The sequence below is a fragment of the Microcaecilia unicolor genome, chromosome 6, assembly GCF_901765095.1.
Source record: "Microcaecilia unicolor chromosome 6, aMicUni1.1, whole genome shotgun sequence".
NCBI lineage: Eukaryota > Metazoa > Chordata > Amphibia > Gymnophiona > Siphonopidae > Microcaecilia > Microcaecilia unicolor.
The window spans coordinates 62,395,161-62,415,773 of NC_044036.1; the positions used below are offsets into that span (position 1 = coordinate 62,395,161).

Below are 20,613 nucleotides of genomic sequence, written 5' to 3' on the forward strand. Positions count from 1 at the left end.
ATTTATTTGCAGCATTTGTATCCCACATTTTCCCACCTATTTGCAGGCTCAGTGTGGCTTACATTATGCCGTAACGGCGATCGCCATTCCGGAATGAGAAATACAAAATATTATTACATTTAAAGTACAGAAAATATAAAATAAGTTATAAGAAGTAGATATACAGTTCAGTTCAGGCATTAAAGATCAAGGGTAAATGTAAAACATTCAACAGTAATAATGTGAATAAAGTAAACAACTAAAAAGAGTTCAATGTTAACTTATTTTGGTAAAGTTTTGATGTCTGGTCATTTCTTAAGGATCCTTTAGGTAAGTCTCTGAGCAAGTTAGTCTTTAGTAATTTAGGGAAGTCTGTCAATACGTGCATGCATTCCACAGTTGCGTGCTGATGGAGGAGAAGCTAGATGCATAAATTGATTTATATTTAAGTCCTTTGCAACTGGGGTAATGGAGGTTCAAGAAAGTGCGTGATGACCTTTTATACCCGCTGTGGTAAAAAGGGCCCTGGCACAAAGGTAAAATGGCCCGTGCCACTACAACAGGGCCTTTTTTCCCCCGCAGATAAGTAAAAGGACCCCTATTTGTTAAATACCTTATAAGATTGAGGCAGACAGTCTTAATTGTTTCTTCTATCTGATTTCTTTATTATGTGTAATGCTGGTCTCCCTTATCGCGGGCTAGTTGGTTACATTTGGGAATGTATCAACATTTTTATTTGTAGTAATTTCATTTCTGTATCCTTTTCTGAGATTTGGATTTGTTTGAAAACCAAATTTAAAAAAAAAACACATATAAAAAAAAACTTTGAGCAGCATTTATAGACTTTAGGGTTTAGGACTAGATTCTATATATCACACCTAAAAAATTGTTGCAGAAATGAAATTCACCAAGGTGTATTCTATAAAGTGCGCTTAAATTTAGGCGTACTTTATAGAATAAGCCTAAATTTCCTTGTAGTTATAGAACACACGGAGCGCCCATCCGCATCCCTAAATTTACTTGCGGGCAGTTACGTCAAGTAAACGCTGACACCTAAATTACGTGCGGACCAAGTGTATTCTTTAACACTGCACATAGATTTTAGAAACGCCCACAACCCACCCATTCCATGCCTATGACCATACCCCCTTTTCAACTATGTGATTTAGAATTTATGCGCATCACGTGATAGAATACACTTAGTTCTGCGCATAAATTCTAATTAATGCCAATTAGTGTCAATAATTGCTTGTTAAGTGGCAATTATCGGTGCAGATCAGCTTGTTAACACATAAATCCAGAATATGGATGGATTTCTGCGCACATTTTAAGTCACGCTATATAGAATCTGGGAGCTAGTGCTTAAGGTGGTTTAGTAAAAAGGCCCCTATGTTTTATGCTGTACCTCGCCTTAAAGGTTTTTTTTGTTTTGTTTCTGGACAGGAATACATTTTAATAAATAAAGAAGAATAAATTCAATGACTGATGCAACCTGTTTTTCACTTTCTCCCCTGCATTTAATTGTACATCCAGTGATAATGGCAAAACAGTATGAAATAACAGTCAGAAACTGAGAAAAATCCAACCTGCGAAACGGTGACTCTGCTCTGGTCAGAGCTTCTTTTTACACACTGAACCACTACGGAATAGCTCATTTCTCATAAAATATAAAATAACTATATATATATATATCTATCAAATAATTAAGACATTAAGGACTCAATTCTGTAAATAGAAAAATGTGCACTAAGCACTATTCTATATTCTATAAATGATGCCCATCTATAAATGATGGGCGCCATTTATAGAACAGCACTTAGTACTGGGATCCACGGTCAATTTTAGACGCAAGGATTTACACCAACTGAATCCTGGTATACATCCCTGTGCCTAAATTGGGTGTGGATCCACCAAATTCTATAACACTGTGTGCAAATCCTACAAATGCCCCTGACATGCCCAGGCTCCTCCCATGGTAATGCCCCCTTTTCAGATCCACACAGAAAAATTTACATGCGCATCTTTATAGAATAGTGACTATAAAGATGTATGTGTAAATTCCAATTATTGCTAATTACCGCCAATAATTGATTAGCACCCAGTTATCGGTGCTAATTGGCTTGTTAAGCAATTATGTGCACAATTTGGGCATGTGCCCAAATTCGCAGGTGCAATTTTGAGCGCTATATATAGAATTAGGAGATAAGGGGGGAAGTTGATAACTTTCCTCTTAAGTGGGGAAGCTATCAACGTGGGCTACCATTAAGACGGGTATTTTACTATTAATCCCAGTTCATAGTAACTAGGCCTCATCACATAAATTGGGACCTGTGCTAAAATGGCGCAAGTTAGTGGTAAAATAGCATGTTTCAATGGTAGACTAAGTTGATAACTTCCCCCCTAAGGGGATTTTCCCCCATTTTGAGGATCACTTACTAACAGATCACCAACACTGTTAACATGCGTTATTTACCGCAGGATCCAATAAATAAATTAATGTGCATTAATGCTATTAGCTCTTGGTAAACAACTCCCCCTTGTGTCTAGGAGGGAAACTGCTTACTATATAAGGTCCTAAATAATAAATACATCCTTAAAATACAGTGTCCAATCTACTGCTCTCCATCTCTTGAGGCTTAAGAGTTCAGGTATGTGATCTTCGAGGTGTCCTCATGCAGTCTTGCAAGTCTTCCTTCTTATAACCTTAAAGTAAAAAGGATAATTCACTTGCAGCAGAAACAAGCATTTTAGCAGGATGAAACAAATACTAGGTCTACTGATTCAAGATTCATAAACTTTCAGAAACCCCATGCACGTGAAGAACAGCTAACACGCTATAACACTCAAAGTAACAAGATTCACTACTGAAAGCCACAAAAGGAACTGACTGGCATTCCTCATCCCACTGTATAAAAGCAATGCAGAGAACAAATCTAGGAATATTTATGAGACAAATCTTCTAAAGCTAGTATTTAGCGCCTGATTTATTAAAATGTTCCTCCTATGCTGTGTGGGAGGAAAGGTCTTCATGAATCAGGGAGAAGTGTGAAATTCAGTGCAATAGCAGAGGTGTCAGATTTCACTCTGCAATCCCTCTGCAGACTGTAGCACATCCAAGTTAAGGAATATCACACATTGAAAGACAAATTGCAATAAAATTACAATTCACATTAGTTGCACATTTTTATAGGCAGCTTAAAATGATGTGAATATCCACACTTCCTGACTAGAGGTCACAGGCCCAAGTTAAAACCTTAAAATGCCATCTCCATATACCAGCACTTAGGTTGAGTTGGTTCCTCAATCAATTATCATTCTATAAATAAGAAGTGAGCATAATACAATAAAGCTAGCACCCCTTCTGTGTTCGTTGACTGTGTTGGTTTCATATATTTTGTAGAAAGGATTTTTGCTTCAAACCTTTGTATTGACATTTGATTGGGGAATCATTCATCACTTGTGTTGGTTTGACCCCCTTCCATATTGGCATATAATCAGCCTTTTCACAGTTTTCATTTCCACACATGCAGTGCCGTAGCGAGGGCAGCTGACACCCAGGGCGGGTCGCTGCTGCGCACACCCCCCCGGGTGCAGCATGGCACACCCTCCCTCCCCCCTCTGGAGCGCACCCTCCCCCCTCCGGAGCGCACCCCCCCTGGAGTGCGTACTTACATGGGAAAGCGGCGAGGGACGGATAGGAGGGCCGAACCGCCCCGAGTGCATGTCGCTGGGAGCTGCGTCAGCTCCGCTGGTTCCCTGCTCTCTCTGCCCCGGAACATACACCCCCCCAGTGGCATGCACCCGGGGCGGACCGCCCCACTGCTCCCACCTTCCTATGCCACTGCACACATGCAAGAGTTATCATTAGAAGGCATTGAACTCTGGCTACTGACCTCCCTGCACGAAGGGAAAAGTCCATATGATATTTCCTCCACCTCTGTTCTTCAATAATTCTATACTGCATAGACTGGCACAGCTGGACTCCCAGCTGCAGCTACAATGCATCCTTTACATTACAAAAATAAAATTTAGAAACCTCCCCACACCCCTCTGAGTGGGAGTCCTGCAACTGCACTGCTGCCAGTGGGGGGGGGGGGGGGGGGTAGTACTATAATACTGTATTTTCAATCACTAGGGACAGGCAAGTTCCCTGAAGTCCTGCAGAGTAGAGAATGACATGGGGACAAAGTTTGTCCCCATCCCCATGGGTTCTGTTTCCATCCTCACCCCGTCCCCGCAGGCCCTGTCTCCATCCCTGCAGGTTCTGTCTCTGTCCCCATGGGCTCTGTCCTCATCTGCAGAAGCCTCAAACAATTATGATTTTATATTTAAATCTTCTTATTAAAGTATAAAAAGGAACAATATACTGTGTAACTATTGTGTATAAATTATAAATAGAAAACAATAATACCAGCGAGCAGCTATAATAACCCTCCTCACCACCACCCTCTACCCTTCCAACCCCAACAATAGCTGACTTCTACTCCAAGAAATCCTAATCAATCCACCTTGTTAAAATGTCCAGGGGTACAAAATACAACCAGTTCTGTGTGCCCTAGAGGGGAGAAATATGCCTATGAAGCACTGTTATGATTTTTTTAAATCTATGATTTAAGTCATCAACAGTCTCAGGATTCAATCTAGCTCTCCTGTCTTCCGCAGTCCTTCCTGCATAGAAGATGTCTTCTTAGAAGATGTGCTGGTTGCAGGATTTATAGTATCCCCATGCAAATTTTGCTAGTTGTGGCCAGCATGTTTGCTTGTTTTTCCAAAAAAATCAAAATATCGCTGTCTGCATCACTCAAATATAAATAAGAGTCCAGTTCATTAACAGGCTTCAAAGTAGAAAATGACACAGGGACAAAGTTTGTCCCCATCCTTGTGAGCTCTGTCCCCATCCCTGCCCTGTCCCCGTGGGATCTGTGCCCATCCCTGCCCCGTCCCACAAGCTCTGAGGGAACAGTGCCCCATGCCCCAACATTGAGCTATAATGGTCAGCACTTTTAAAGTCACTGCCAGCCACAGCTGAATTAGACATAGATATTTTATGGCAGGGCCTAATCTGAGAACCTGCCTTAAATATCTGGGTGGGTCATGTGTGGCTGCCAACAGTTATCTAAGTGCGGCTCATAGACAGACTGGTGCCTGAATAACTAGGCTGATAAAGTTATGTCAGCCTTTCTGCAGTCCTAACTTTATCCGACCATCTATCTGGTTAGCAGACTGAAAATCACAGATAACCAGGTAAATCCTTGCTCCACCCTGATTCTGGTCTCAGGCTGCCCTGGAACTAAACAGATAGTGTATTGGCAGGTACACCAGATATTTACTTAACTGTCTGGTTAATTAAGCTGAATATTGGTGATAGAACCAGCCAATGCCTTTCCTACCTGGTCAAATCATTTTGAATTATTATTGAAAATACCCAGTTGCTGTATGGGGTGGGTCGGAGGGAGGATTGGGAGGGGACTAAAGAGAGTTGGGAGTGAATCTATTTGTTCACTGGACTTCATGCTTTGCTCACTCAAGGTGGGGAAGTAAGACACCCTATCCCCTCCTCTGAACTTTCCTCACTTCTGACCTATTACTTAATGAAAATGGATAATGAAATAGGTTCCATTGCCAAAGACTGTTTATTTTTAGTTGGTATGTAGTGTTTTAGGACTAATGTTTTATGCAATTGTTTTTCTTTCTAATCCAATAAAAATACTTTTTAAGAAAAATCATTTTGAACATCTACCCTCTCTTGACTAGTACAAACACACAATTTCTACAGTGTAAATTCAGAATACATACTGTTTGCAACAGCAGAAAACTGAAATGGGATCCTCCTCCTCCAGTCGGTACCTGCCAGAGTTTGGGAGGTCCTTGCACTGTGATACAAAGGCATGAAGTTCCGACTCTGGGAAACCATCTTGTTGGTAGTGCTGAAGATTCAGAAATGAATTACAATGCGTATGCTGCACTACTGAGGCTCTGTTTTCATGCATGCCAAATCTGCAAGGTCAGTAGTTGCCAAGAGCTTTTCATTGTTCCCTTCATTTTTTCATTTTAGCCCCAGATTGGGCTTTGGCAAAATACTATGATTCTAAAGCCAGGGTGGGAAACTCAGGGGCCCTTTTACTAAGCTGTGGTAAAAGGGGGCTTGTGCTAGCATCTGCGCATGTTTTAGATGCGCGCTGAGATCCCCTTTTACTGCAGCGTGTAAAAGGCTGTCTTTTTTTTTTCCAAAAGAAATGACCGCGCGGTAAGTGAACCACTTATCGCACAGCCATTTCAGGGGCAAAGCCGTTACTGCCACTCATTGAGATGGCAGTAGGGGCTCCCACGCTAACCCTGCGGTAACTGTGTGATGCCTGATTACTGCCGGTCAGGGCCGCCAAGGGAGGGGCAGGGGGGACAAAATTCCATGGGCCCAGGCCTCTAAGGGGGGGCCCGGCGCCGGGGTCAGGCCACTGGCACTGCAGTCCCTGGTCTCACCTACCTGCCTCCTCAGCTCCAGGCCCCCTGCATTCGAAGCGGCAGTCACAGATCGTCTCCCTTCGGGCCTTCCCTCCCTGTATCCCGCCCTTGTGGAAACCGAAAGTTACATCAGGTGAGGGCGGGACACAGGGACGGAAGGCCAGAAGAGAGGCGATCTGCGACTGCCGCTTCGAATGCAGGGGGCCTGGAGCCGTGGAGGCAGGCAGGTGAGACCGGGGACTGCAGCGACAGGGGGAGCGATGGGGGCGGCAGAGGCGGGGCGGCTTTGCCCCGGGCCCGGCCTAGTCTCTCAGCGGCCCTGCTGCTGGTAAGCCCCAGCGCTACAAAAATAGAAGATATTTTTGTAGCACTGAAATTTCACGCCCTGGGGGTGGGAACTACCGCCGGGCTCCTGCGGTAGTTCCAGATTGGCGCACGGCAAGCCGGTTGCCACGTACCGACCCTTTAGTAAAAGGGCCCCTCATTTCTCAAGAACCTCTAAGAGGTCTGGTTTTTCAGCCAAACAGCCATCAGGTAGCTGTGAACACAATTAATTAGCAAATGCTGAGAATCTTGAAAAGCAGACTTTATGTGACTGTCAAGAACTAGAGTTTTCCACACTTGTTAAACATCTTCTGTGTTCAAATATTTTATTGGTTTTGTTATAAAGAGAGAATAACAACATGTGACAACGAGAAACAATGTTAAACAATGCAAACTATAGCAAACTGCAAATCTTCAGGTACATTAACAGGGGCACATAGAAGAAAAAGGAAGAAGAAAGGGAGGGAAGGAAGGAAAAAAAAAGAAGGCTTTATTAAACATTAGAAAGATGCAGAGGACAGCTGGAGTCAACTAGACTAAGTCCAGGAAATAAAAGGTGAACACCTAACTTGAAAGCTTGCTACAGTATGACCTCCCCCCACCCCCACTCCTTTTTGCCAGTGGACTTAAACCTAATAAGGAAAGGCATTACATTGCAAGAGACAATTATCCACTAATGCAATGCAATGTTTTAATGCCACAGACATTTTTTATTAGATAATGCAATCAGTCACCTAAATGATGATTTTGAAATTGACAGAAATTAAACTTCTCTTCCTGTAGTCCTCAAATAGCAAACAGAGGACTGGACTTCTGATGTACTAACCACATCTATAGTTGCTTTCACAACTGATATGTTTATGTTTATTAAAAATATTTGATATACTGCTGTTTCCATACGAGGATCACAGCAGTTTACAATTAATAAAATAACAATCAACAAAGATAAAAAGAACGCCATTAAATTGCTAGGAAAAAAACATAAAACCAAAACAAGAGGCACAAATAGCTGGAGTTTTCAGCGATCTCAGGCTAACAGCCTGCTTGCAGGGAGACCAAAAGCAATATCTTGATATGAGCAGTTCCATTTAGCTGCAGAGAAGCCAAATGGCTGCAAACTTTAAAACAGCAGTACTAGCAATAAAAATAATAATTAGGGCTTCTGATAATAGGTTCTAACTGATATAACTCTTCCTCTCTACGATTCCCTAATGTGTCTGTACACACAAACCTTATTCTACCTCAACATTACTGTATTTGTTCATATCGGAATTGGCGAACGCCTTTACGGTACTTTGTAAGCCACATTGAGCCTGCAAATAGGTGGGAAAATGTGGGATACAAATAAATAAATAGAACCCAGTAAAACACCCTGATGCAAAAAAATACCTAAATAAAATAGGTTTTTATTGGATAAACACTGGAAAAAAATTAACTTCCCCGGCACTCTCTTGCCTCTCCACTTTATGAAACAAACGTATCGTAAACATTAACACCTGCTCAGGAGCTGGTGTACATGTCTGTGCCTTCATTTCAACCATGATTTATTCAGCTTTTCTGGGACAGTTTTATAAAGACACTAGTAAAAGAGGCCCGTTTCAGAGGAAATGAAACGGGCGCTAGCAAGGTTTTCGTCGCCAACACCCCCCCCCCCTCCCTCCCTCCCTCCCTGGCCAACCCCTTCATTGTTCTGCCATTGCTCCGCCCCCAACGTCATGATGTTTGACGCTAGGGCGGGGCCGGGGCGATTTCCCACCCCACCCCGCCTCTCTGCCACCCTCCCTGCCAACCCCTTCGTTGTTCTGCTATTGCTCCGCCCTCGAGGGCGGGGCCCGGAGCGATTTTGGTGGCTTCCTTTTTGAAGGAAGTCGGGGCTTGGCTTCACTGACGTCAGTGTCCTCAGAACGTTGAGGGTGAGTTTTATTATAGTAGATAATGGTGCCTTTGTGGCTCATTTCAAAGCACTTAGACTTACAAAGTTCCATAGGTTAAATGCACCTCTATGTGTCTTTTATAAAATAAATTACAAATAGGTGCCTACTTGACCTGTTAAAAAGTTATCCTCTTTGTGATGCAAAGAACTTATTCAATGAATATTTTCAACACAATAGAGAAAGCTTTTCAGCACCTTTTTTCATTTTTGATGTTCACCAAAGCAGGGGTGTAGCCAGACCTTGCGGTGGAAGGGGGCCAGAGCCCAAAGTGTGTGTGTGGGGGACATTTTGGTCCGCTGCCCCCCCCCCCCCCCCCCCCGCTGCCTTGATGCCCCCTGCTGCCTTGACGCCCTCTGCTGCCTCAATGCCCCCCCCCCCCGGCCGCTCCCCACCCAATGCCGCAGGAAATACGTTGGCTGGCGGGGGTCCCCAACCTGATCCTCCGCCTGCTGAAGCATTGTCCAGCACCGGTCTCCGGTGCCACCACGTTGCCTGCCCTGCTCTGTCTTCCCCTCATGCCCTGCACACTCCTTTTATTGAAATTGAGCATGCTCAGTTTCACTAAAAGGAGCGTGCTGGATGTGAGAGGAAGACAGAGCAGGGCAGGCATCGTGGCAGCAACAGAGACTGGCGCTGGACAACACTTCAGCTGGCGGGGATTGGGGACCCCCGCCAGCAACACCAGGGACCCAGAAGAAATTTTTTTTGGGGGAACGGCCCATTTGGCTCCACCTAGCTACGCCACCACACCAAAGAGATATAAAATTATATCTATCCCTATATCTCTCTCTCTATATATAATGTCCCCGGGGTCCCAATATGATGAAGAAGGTGAACACATTGCTCCAAAACCACAGGGGCCCAAGTCAGAACAGTGGCAACACAAAGAAGAAAGGAAAATAAAAACTGTTACCTGATGGAATGGCAGCAAGACCCATGGGTAGATGCTGAACAGAGAAACAGCTATGTGCCTCGGGGAAGAGGTAGAAACTCCAACAGAGGCTAGCAGCTCAGCCAGCCTGGGAGGACCTTAAGGATAATGAGAAGAATCCTGGCCCATCCCTCAATAGAAGCACCAGATGAAGTTGACCTACAGTATCAGAGAGGGCATGACCCAGGAGTAGGGCTGTAGAAACTTGTGATCCAGGGTTGGAGTACAAAAGATGCTTCCCCACTGCAGGGAGGAGGATGAGGATGCAGAAGCTCCCAGAGAAACTGAAGTACTTTCAGACCCTGAAGATATGGAGGTAACTTTTGAATTTCTAGAGCCTGAATCAATTGAAGGAATGGAATAAGTGAGCCCTATATAAGCTATCTTCACAGTTTTGTGTTTGTTAGAAGTTTGTTAGAAAGATCATTGGGAGGAACCTGCCAAGCATGACAAGAGGGCAGGACCTTTCTTCTGTCTTATCTAAACCCTAGAAAGGCAAAGGAATATAAGGCAATTTGGAGGATAATTACAAGCGGATTGTATTCTACAGTGTATTTTGTTTGGTGGAACAAAACTGTGGATTATAGAGGGAGAAAAAACTATATGAGATTTTATGACAGTCCTGGTTGGGGGCTGGATATGCTGCAGGCTGGAACTGATTAGCTCAGCAGTGAACTCTAGCAGGTAAAGCTGCAGAAGGGAAATTGTGCTTTTGTTTTCCTTTTTGGTACTTCTCCTGAGTGAGTCAGGGTCCTGGAGGAGGGGGAGGTCAGTTTGGGATGGGATGGGACAGGACAGGCCCCATATATGGAAAGGGAGGGGCTTGGAGGATTCCTAACATTTTACCTCTGCATCAAGGCTGGGAGATGGCATCATGCCTTGGGGGGGGGGAGGGGAATCTAAAGAAGCATCTGAGTTAGGCTGGTGGGCATTAATGCTGTTGTCATGTGAAAGCACCATTCTTATAACCAGAATGAGATGGGATGGCCCCATTTATGGAAGAGGCAGGAATTAGGGGGTTCATAATATTTCTCCCCCTGCACTGGGTCTTGGTTGGGGGGGGGGATAGGCCTGGTGTTAGACTTTCAGGGTCCAGGACAGAAATGAGGGGGCCCCAAAGCCTGATAGCAGGTTATTCTTTCTTCAGCTTGTCAGGCCTAGGGACCTCTGTGGCCAGTGCCCTATTTGCCATCCCCTAATGCGTGCCCTGTGTGTGTGTTGGGGGGGCAATTTTAACACATTCTGGCCTTAATAGCATGTTAAACACCCCAGAGGCGTAGCCAGACAGCAGATTTTGGGTGGGCCTAGTCAAGAAGTGGGTGGGCACCAAGTGTTCTCCTCCCCCTCCCAATGCGATGAGGCCAGTATCAGCAGCTTAGGAAGCTTAGACTGCTGAAATGGAGAGCAGTGTTTGCAGCACCATCAGGGGGAGGTCTTCAGCTGGCGAACTTGGGATCCCCACTAGCTAGCACTAAATATGTGCTGCTGTTGGGTGGGCCTGAGCTCTAAGTGGATGGGCCCCGGCTCACCTAGGCCCACCTGTGGCTACGCCACTGAAACACCCACCTCTAGTTTTCACACATGAATGTCTGGAGAAAATGCTTAGTACAAAAGGCCCTTAAATACTGACACAACAAAGGATTAACCGAATAAGAAATGCACACTTACCTTGATTGTTTCATATGTGTCAGTGATAAGGGCAATGAAAAGACTTAGCACCATGTAGATAAAAAGGCTGATGAAAGAGTAGAGGTAAATCCGACTGAATAACCAGACCAGGTAACTTTTCTGCTGCATCACCGCAAATGTGGCAAACATGTCATCTCCATTTATCAAGGAGAAAAGGCACTCCGAAACCATGTTCAAGGACCGGAACTGTGGAGGAAGAGAACAAGAACTCCAGCACTAAGAAATGTAGACTTATCAGAGTCCATCTTTGGAGATAGTCAGAAATGCAGTGGATATAATAAGGGCCATTACTTAATGCTTAAATATGGGTTTGGAAAGGTTATTTTGTTACCTGCATTGTACAATGGAGTAAGCTTTCCCTAATTCTATCGTGTTTCAGGCTTAGATATAGAGACTGTTATGTATATAAGGGCTCTTATTGACCTATAAGTGCATTCACTCTGCAGCTCCTCAGTACCTCTTCACTCTCATCTCTCCCTACATTCCTCCCCGGGAACTCCGTTCACTGGGGAAATCTCTCTTATCTGCACCCTTTTCCTTCACTGCTAACTCCAGACTCCGTTCCTTTTATCTTGCTGAGCCAGTATGTCAAGCTCCATCTCTGGCCGTCTTCAAATCTAAGCTAAAAACCCACCTTTTTGATGCTGCTTTTAACTCCTAACCCTTATTCACTTGTTCAGAACCCTTATTTTATCATCCTCACTTTAATATTGGGAGCAGGAGGGCGAGGCAAGCATGGCGCGGCAGGGCGCTCCCCAGAGGACGGCGCCCCCCTGCCATGCTTACCTCGCTTACCGCGTTGGCATGGCCCTGCCTCCCTCTCCCTCTCAACATTCCTGGTGACCAGGGCTTTTTTTGAGGGGGTACGTGGGGGTACTGAGTACCGGCACCTTTTCCATTGTCCACTAAAACTGACCCATGGTCCCCAAATTATAATGAAAGAGCTCAGGCTCTACACACCAATTCTGCCTTGTCATGGATTCTGTGACTGGTTGCAGGAGGCCTGGCTATTGAGGGGTGGGTCCCTCAGTGATCACCCCACCCCTGAAGGGTAGCCTGGCATTTGAGTACCGGCACCTTTTTTGCTAGAAAAAATGCACTGCTGGTGACTCATGTCACATGTGGGCCATGGAACACTCACTCATCACCCCACCTACGTAAATAAAGAAAGCAGGAGTGATGCCCCCTCACTCTTGCCTGTGATGTCTCCATCTTGGAAAAATGGTGATGCCTGACCAGTGCAGTATGTTGGAATGTAGCGCTAGGGGTTGGTCTCTCAAAAAAGCATTTCAAAATGGTGGTGGAAGAAGAGGATACAGTGGGACACTTTCCCAGGGCCAAGTGAGTATTATTAGTCAACAGGGGTGCTGCAGCTTTGGGGGCTCTCTGGTTGAGGACATCCTTGTGTTGGAAAGCCCAGTTCAAATCCCACTGTGGCTCCTTGTGATCTTGGGTTAGTCACCCAATGCTTTATTGCCTCAGTTACAAAATTAGATTGTAAGGTCTCTAAGGAAAGAAAATTCCTAATAAACCTGAGTGTTACTCGCCTTAAACTGCTGAGAAAGGTTTGCACTTTATCCAAAATCCCTTTATCTTTTACCTCCTTTCACATCAGTGACTGAGGGCCAGATGCACTAAACTTAACGAGCCAGCAACGTGGTTTTTAAACTGGTTCTAGCCAGTTTAGCGCGCAAGTAGTAAACTGGGACATGCACAAAAGGGTTCTCCAAGCCATTTTCCTGTCACGGTAGCAGCTAATGAAAACGGAATGCAAATGAGCTAATTACTATTATAATGTGAATGCGATGCGATGCGATGCGATGCACTACCGTTTCCGACTCCATGCACAAAAGCAGTCCCTACCTTTACCGTGGAAATTTTAATGGGAGGTGTGGACCTGCCGGTTCTTCATTATTGCAAGTAGGAGAAGGGGAGAAACAAGGCAGGGAAGATGGAGCACAAAAAATGTATACCAGCTTACACGCAGCTTATTTGCGTGCCGTGCCATATGTTTCTTTTTCAAATGACATTTTACTGGCAAGAAATTGGGGGGGGGGGGGGGGGACAGTACTGAAATGTAACGCATAAAAGTAATGGTGACTTACCAAAAATGCAAGGAAGACAAGGGTCCATCAAAGAAACAGTGTCTGTGGGAAAAGGGCTTGGTTCCACCCCCAGCTGTTCCTGCTGCTTCCTTCTATTGGCTGGCTGACATCCTAGAATGCCCATCTTCCTGAAGATAGACTCCCATGGGCTGGCTGCTGTCTCAACTCCTCCTCCCTTCAGGGCTTTCCTGATGACATCACTTTAGAGCTGTGAACTGATCGGATCTGAACTTCCTGGTGTCCCCCTCCACAGAGAGGGGCTAAACCAATTGGACAGCGTCAGCCTGGGATGTCCCGTCCACTCATTATCCAATCAGTTCATAGCTGTAAAGTGATGTCATCAGGGAAGTCCTGCAGGGAGGAGGAGTTGGGACAGCAGCCAGCCAATGAGAGTTCACCTTCAGGGAGATGGGCGTTCTAGGATGTCAGCCAGCCAATAGAAGGAAGCAGCAGGAGCAGCTGGGGGTGGAACCAAGCCCTGATGCTGCTGATTCCTCATAGAAGAGCAGAGAGCAGCAGAGGGGTTTTTCTCACTTTTTCCCAGCAGCGGGAGGCAGGGAGCTGCAATACAGGTATGCCCATCCAAAAAAAAGCGCTTTTGTGTTTGCAAAAAAAAAAAAAAAAAAAGGTAAGTCTACTGCTATCATACACACAGCTTGTATGCGTGTATGAGAACCATCTGTAGTATGCGCAGATCAGCTACGCATAGCAATTGACTGTTCTGCGCATGCTCAGCTCACCCACTTGCTTCCCCATTATCGCATACAAATGAGCTGGGTTGCAAAAGCAACAAGCAGCTCATTTGCATGCAATTTTCTTTGTGAATCCCTCTGTGTTTCTATATCGGTAAATGTTTACCAATTTGGAAACACAGACGGATCCTTAATGGGACCTTTGTGCATCTGGCTCTGAGTCAATCCCTGTTCATGCGCTGATGGCAGAGGAGAAAGAAAAAATAGATTTCTGCCCAACACAGTAAAATCTGGCATTTTATTAGCAAAGTAGTGTATGCTGTTTTTTCTTTCCGTGCACATTTAATGCCAAAGGAGTCTGCATGCCATTAGTTCATTACCTTGTGAGTAAAACATTCATAGCATGTGTTTTAGAAAACTGTTTGCTGAAGCTCAGTATACAGTTCCAACACACAGCTTGCTACATCAAGCCCATAGCAGGAAAAGGTAATTCATCTTCTTGTTTCCTGGATCAGTGTCCAGTTCTTTTACATCTTTCGATATTTGTTATTGATTTTTTGTTTTCTAAACCGCTTTGATAGATTTTCTCTTAGGCGGTATATCAAGACTGATAATAAAGCTTAAGTGATGAAGCTGGCTAAAGAATATCTGGAAAGAAACAAACAAACGAGAGACAGCCCCCACAACAAAATCACCATAGAATAAAAGAAGAGCAGGGGGGTACAAAAAAAAAGTCAACGGTCGATATTTAAACAATGTGGGGTCAATATTCAAAGGGGTTTAACTGGGCAAGAGAGGCTCCTGCCCAGTCAAACCCTGCTTAGGTTGCTGGCCATCAATATTTAGCAGCTCTTAACTGGGTAGTGCCGCTAACTATCACCATTAACCGGCCATTCTCTAACCAGCGGTAAGCCAAAAAATGACCTGTGCTGGTGTAGACGCGTGCATTCGGCACTCGCAGGACCATTTTTCAGCGCACCTGCAAAAAGGGCCCTTTTTTGGGGGGTGAAAATGGACGTGCGGCAAAATTGGCGCACATCCATTTTGGGCCTGAGACCTTACCGCCACCCACTGACTTAGTGGTAAGGTCTCATGTGTTAACTGGACGGTAATTGTCAGCGTGCGTACAATGCTGATTACAGCCCGGTTAGTGCCGAGCTCAGGAAAATTTCCAGCATGCCTACTGAATGAGTGTACAAAATGAAATTACCACCAGGGTCATGCGGTAGCCGGGTGGTAATTCCAAACTGGCATGCGTTGGGTGCACGTAGGTGCCTATGCGGCTTAGTAAAAGAGCCCCTCGGTTAGGGGCAGTTTGGGGGTGGATGTAGGGTGGCAGAGCAACAACTTAGCTAGATAGTAGTGATATTCAGTCTGCTGGCCAGTTAAGTAAGCTCATAAAATTAGGACAACAAAACAGCTGTCCTAGCTTTCCCTCCATTTACTAAGCCCCACTAGCGGCTGCCGTGCGGCAATACCGAAACAGCCCATTCCAAGTGAATGGGCTGTGTTGGCATTAGCGTACGGCAGCTGCTAGTGCAGCTTAGTAAACAGGGGGGGGGGGTTATGAGTGAACCAGGCACCTGTCTGAACATTGGCCGGTGTCCAGTTAACTTCCGGGTCAGCAGTCATATCTGGATATTCAATGCTGGGAGCCTCGCATGCCTCAGTACTGAATATCTAGGGTTAGATTATAAGCCACTTACCAGGATGGGCTGAATATTATCCCCTCTGATTGCATTTTTTTTAAACAGCAGCTGTGGCACTTACATTGGGATTGTATATTCCGTGCTGAGGCTGGATATACATGAAGGGTGGTGAGCAGTTGCACTACCTGCATGCCAGTCCCCTGCCCCCCCCCCCCCCCCCCCCGACATCAACTTTCAGTTCCAGGGCAGGGGACCAGAAAAGCCGACAGACGCATGCCTATAGAATGCAAATCCTTGACTGCTTGATGCACCCCTATACTGCTTGGAAGCGGAGGGGGGAGTAAAGGCAGAGAATGAGATGCAAACCTCTTCCCTGAAGAAGGACCACGAAACCTGGCCATGTTGGCAGGGGTTTGACTCTTGAAAATCGCTGCCAAAGCTAAGTATTATGCAATACCATGCGGGATTAAATTGCATCTCAAATTGTACCTTAAAGATTATGAAGATATGTTATTTTAAGGATTGATATATATAAAAAGGTTTTGAAAAAGATAAAATCTGGTTGAGCTATGAAGATTTATACAGCGGCACAATACATGGGACACTGTTCCCAGATGGGATTTGCTGTTATTTATTCTGATGATCCCCGTCAATGTACATAAAAATACATATATATAAAAAAGAAAAAAATGAAAAAAGATGTTGCAGTTGTCAGCCTGGACTGTGTGAGATATATAATATGTGAGTGTTTGAGATTATACAGATGATTTGTCAGGATTCTAATAAAGCACATGTGAACAGCAAAAAGGAAGACAGCCACTTAAGGGTGCTTCAAGAAAGTGTGCCAAAAATTAGAAACAAAAAATGTAAGTGCTAAGCATCAATTCTATATGGCAACTGCACGTGAAATTGCTGCTATAGAGTATAAGTCGGCATTTCAAAGGCAGGTATAAATGGTTGCACCTGAAACTGGCAGTTGTGCATGTAAGTCATAGTATTCTATAACTTGCTTGTGCAACTAAAAGACACGCCCCTGACCCTCCCATGTACATACCCCCTTTGTAGTTGTGCACTATAGAATTTAGGTGCTAAATTTATAGAATAGTGCCTACGTGCAGTTATGCATGAAACTATAAATTATAGTACCAATTAACACTACTTAAGGGCTATTATTAGTATTTAAGGCCAACTGGCACTTTATGTAACAATTAAATTAGGTGCATAACTGCTCTCCAGATAACTATCAGGATAACTTTAGGGCTGCAAAGAGGCTGTGCTCAATTTATCCGGACAGCTACCCAGATAGCAGTCTCAGTATCGCTGCTGTTTGGATATTGACAGTGCTCGCTGCTATATCCGGATATTCAGCAATCCAGATAGTGGCACTGAATATCCAAATTATCTTTAAAGGCCACAGCTGGAATTTAGAAAAATCACCAAACGCAGTGTCTAAAAATCGACCCAATAATTTCTAGATCAGGGAGACTCAGAAATAAGCATTTGCAACACCAGTGTACACAGTCCATATGGGCGTTCGAAGTACCTTAATGTGGTAAGGTCCTAACACAATCCAGCCACAGAAGCAGTAGCCCAGATAGATCATAGCAGCACAACAGCAAAAACGGATCACGTTGGGCAATGCTGCCCTCAGCGTCAGGATAAGAAGCTGCAAAGATCAGTGTTAACAATTAGACTTCGACATTACAAAGACAACTCAATAAATAGTAGAACTCAGGAATTCCTTACATTGTACTTCTGAAAGAAGCCAAGGTATCGAATGACACCAAGCCATACAAGCATGGTTGAGGATCCCAGAAGGATGCTGCAGACATCGTAACTTGTGAGGCTCTGTTTAAACAGAAGTTATGGATGCATTATACACACGGATTTAATAACGGATTACAAAATGGCCATAATGTGTCCTGTACAAAGACATCACAGAAATCCCTCACTTCAGGAGAAAGAATGTCAGTTTAGAGCTGGTGCTTTCCTGTTTCCCACACTGTACAGATTTCTCAACTGCAGATTCTCTAGTGAAGGCACAGTTTGGGTCTTTTTCATCAGATTTTGCCTATGCACACAAAACTGGAGAAAGACTATTTATGAATCAGATTGCACCCCCTTCTGATCTGTGCCTGGGGCAGGTGCTCTGCTAAGTCCCACTTGAAATTCTCATTATATATTTCTCTGTCATCAACATATACTACCTTAGCTTTTGAAAGTATTTTGGGAATTTTGACAATAAAAATAGCCAGCAGTCCTTCCCCAGGCCTTTGTACCTTCACCACTGACTCAAATTTATTCCCCAAATGCACCATAAGAAAAACTTGCTCATTGGCCTTCACTCTCACTCTTTGGGATGGGACACCATATGCATCTCTATGTGCCTGTCTACCTTCTTTCAGCATTGCTTCCCTTTGTGTCTCTCCCCCCCACCCCCCACTTTCAGCATTGCCTCCTTCTGTGTCCCTATCCCCCCTTTCAGCATTGCCCTCCCTCTATGTCCCTATGCCCCCCCTTTCTGCATTGCCCTCCCTCTGTGTCCTGTTTCCCCCCATACTTTCAGCATTGCTCTCTGTATGTCGCTATTCTCCCACACTTTCAGCATTGCCCTTCCTATCTCCCTATTCCCCCTCCTACTTTTAGCATTGCCCTTCCTCTGTATTCCATATCTCCCCACATTCAGCATTGCTCTCCCTCTGTGTCCCTATTCCTCCTCTCCCCACTTTAAGCCCTCTGCCCTCCTTCTGTATCCCTATCTCCCCCCCCCCCCACTTTCAGTTTTGCCCTCCTTCTTGTCCTTAACTCCTCCCCTTTCAGCATTGCCTCCCTCGGTGTCCCTATCTCGCCCTGTTCAGCATTGCCTTCCTCGATATCTCTATCTCCCCTCCCCCTTTTCAGCTTTGCCCCCTCCTGTGTCCCTGTCTACACTCCCTTTTTCAGCACTGCCCTCTCCCATGTCCTTATCTACTCTCCCCTTTTTCTGCATCATTCCCTTCTGTGTCCCTATCTACCCCCTTTCAGTATCACCCCCTTCTGTGTCCCTAACTACCTCCCTTTCAGTATCATCCTCTTCTGTGTCCCTATTTCCCCTGACCCCTTCAGCATTACCTGCTCTGCATCCCTATCCTTGTAGTTCCTGCCTGCTTCTTCTCTGTGTCCCTGTTTAACCCTATGTTCAGCTTATCCCCTCTCTTGTTCATGCACCCTGTAGCCAGCATCTTTTCACCCCCCACCCCCCCCCCCCCCCCCGGTATGGCATCTTTCCAACCCACCCCCCCCCCCCCCCCCCCCCCCCCCTTTACTGGCTTCCCTGGGTCTCAGCTCACTATTTTAACCTGGATGAACTTGTCTATCCTGAAAGAAGCTTGGTAAAGTGGAATACAATCTAAGGGCTAAATAATAAGCCAGCATCAAAGAAGCCATAGCTCAGAGCGCATCTCCTGGATTTCCCAAGATTCTTTCCAAGAATCCAGGTATGCAATATAATTAGTGACAATTTGCTTTGTGAGAGGAAACATACCCTATGAACTAGAATGTTATTTCATCAGCAGGAGAAAAAAATTCCTTTAACAAATCTGATCATCTCTGGAAATTTAATTTGATATTCACTAATTTCCTAGGAAAAATAAATGTTTTTTAAAATTATTATTTTTGTTTTTGTTTGCTTGGAAAACAAGGTTTTAGATTTTTTTCACCAGTTGGGGAAACCAAATACACTCAAAATTGTTTCATACCTCTGTTTCCTAATATTATCTATAGATAGACAGCTTGGCACTTTTTTCCTGATCATTTGGTTTTCAGCTCAATCGGAATCTGTCCCAGCTAGGTCTACAGCACTGTAAGTTTTTGTTCACAGTTACCTGCTGGTAGACAGGAGAAAGAGGGAGGGAAAAGGCCAGACCTTCATTTTTAATATGTTTTCTAGCAGAGGCCACAGATCCCTCTCCCCTCCTCCTGACCCTCCTTCAATGCAGCCCTCCATATTTTCATCAGGTCTCTGAGATGCCTATTATATCTATCTCTTCATTTAGTACTATATACTCTAACTCTCCCATCTTATTTTTTAGGCTTCTAATGTTTATATACAGACACTTAAAATTGTGCTTTTTCCCCTGCATCTACAAGCTGTTTAGAATTTGACGGGGATAATGTGCATCCTTTACAGTGCTCTCCCCTTAAACATCCCCGGCTTTCTTTCACCATTGTTGAAACCTCTCTATTGGGATTCCCTAAATGTTCTGTTTCAATAGTGTCCTTCAAGGATACTCCACACTGAACCATGAGCCCCTGGGCGTCTTTCAGCTTTCTCCCCCATTTCAGTTTAAAAGCTACTCTATCTCCTTTTTAAATGTTAGTGCCAGCAGCCTGTTTCCATCATGGTTAAGGTGGAGTCCATCCTTTCGGAATAGGCTTCCCCTTTCCCAGAATGTTGTCCTGTTCCTAACAAATCTAAATCCCTCATCCTTGCACCATTGTCTCAACCACGCATTGAGACTTCGGAGCTCTGCCTTCCTCTTGGGTCCTGCACACGGAACAGGAAGTATTTCCGAAAATGCTATCCTGGACAATCTGGATTTCAGCTTTCTACCTATGAGCCTAAATTTGGTTTCCAGAACCTTCCTCCCACATTTTTCTACATCATTGCTACCCACATGTACCAAGACAGCTGGCTTCTCCCTCTAAAATCCTATCTAGGTGATGAGTGAGGTCTGCCACTTTCATACCAGGCAGGCAAGTGACCAGGCAATCCTCACATCCACCAGCCACTCAGCTATCTATATGCCTAATGATCAAATCACCAACTAAAACAGCTGTCCGAACCCTTCCAACCTGGGCAGAAGTTCC

At 44.7% G+C, this 20,613-nt stretch overlaps 1 protein-coding gene across 1 annotated transcript in view; it reads right to left on the reverse strand.

The window, feature by feature from the left end:
• Positions 1-2,108: 2,108 nt before the first annotated feature.
• MCOLN3 (mucolipin 3) overlaps positions 2,109-20,613 on the reverse strand; it is a 52,733-nt gene continuing 34,228 nt past the window's right edge. Inside the window, exons 9-13 of the mRNA XM_030206327.1 lie at positions 17,512-17,613; positions 17,309-17,431; positions 11,299-11,505; positions 5,776-5,906; positions 2,109-2,682 (exon numbers count right to left, since the gene is read on the reverse strand). Of these exons, the coding sequence (XP_030062187.1) occupies positions 2,676-2,682; positions 5,776-5,906; positions 11,299-11,505; positions 17,309-17,431; positions 17,512-17,613 (570 nt within the window). The 3' untranslated portion in view covers positions 2,109-2,675. The remainder of the gene's footprint in view (positions 2,683-5,775; positions 5,907-11,298; positions 11,506-17,308; positions 17,432-17,511; positions 17,614-20,613) is intronic.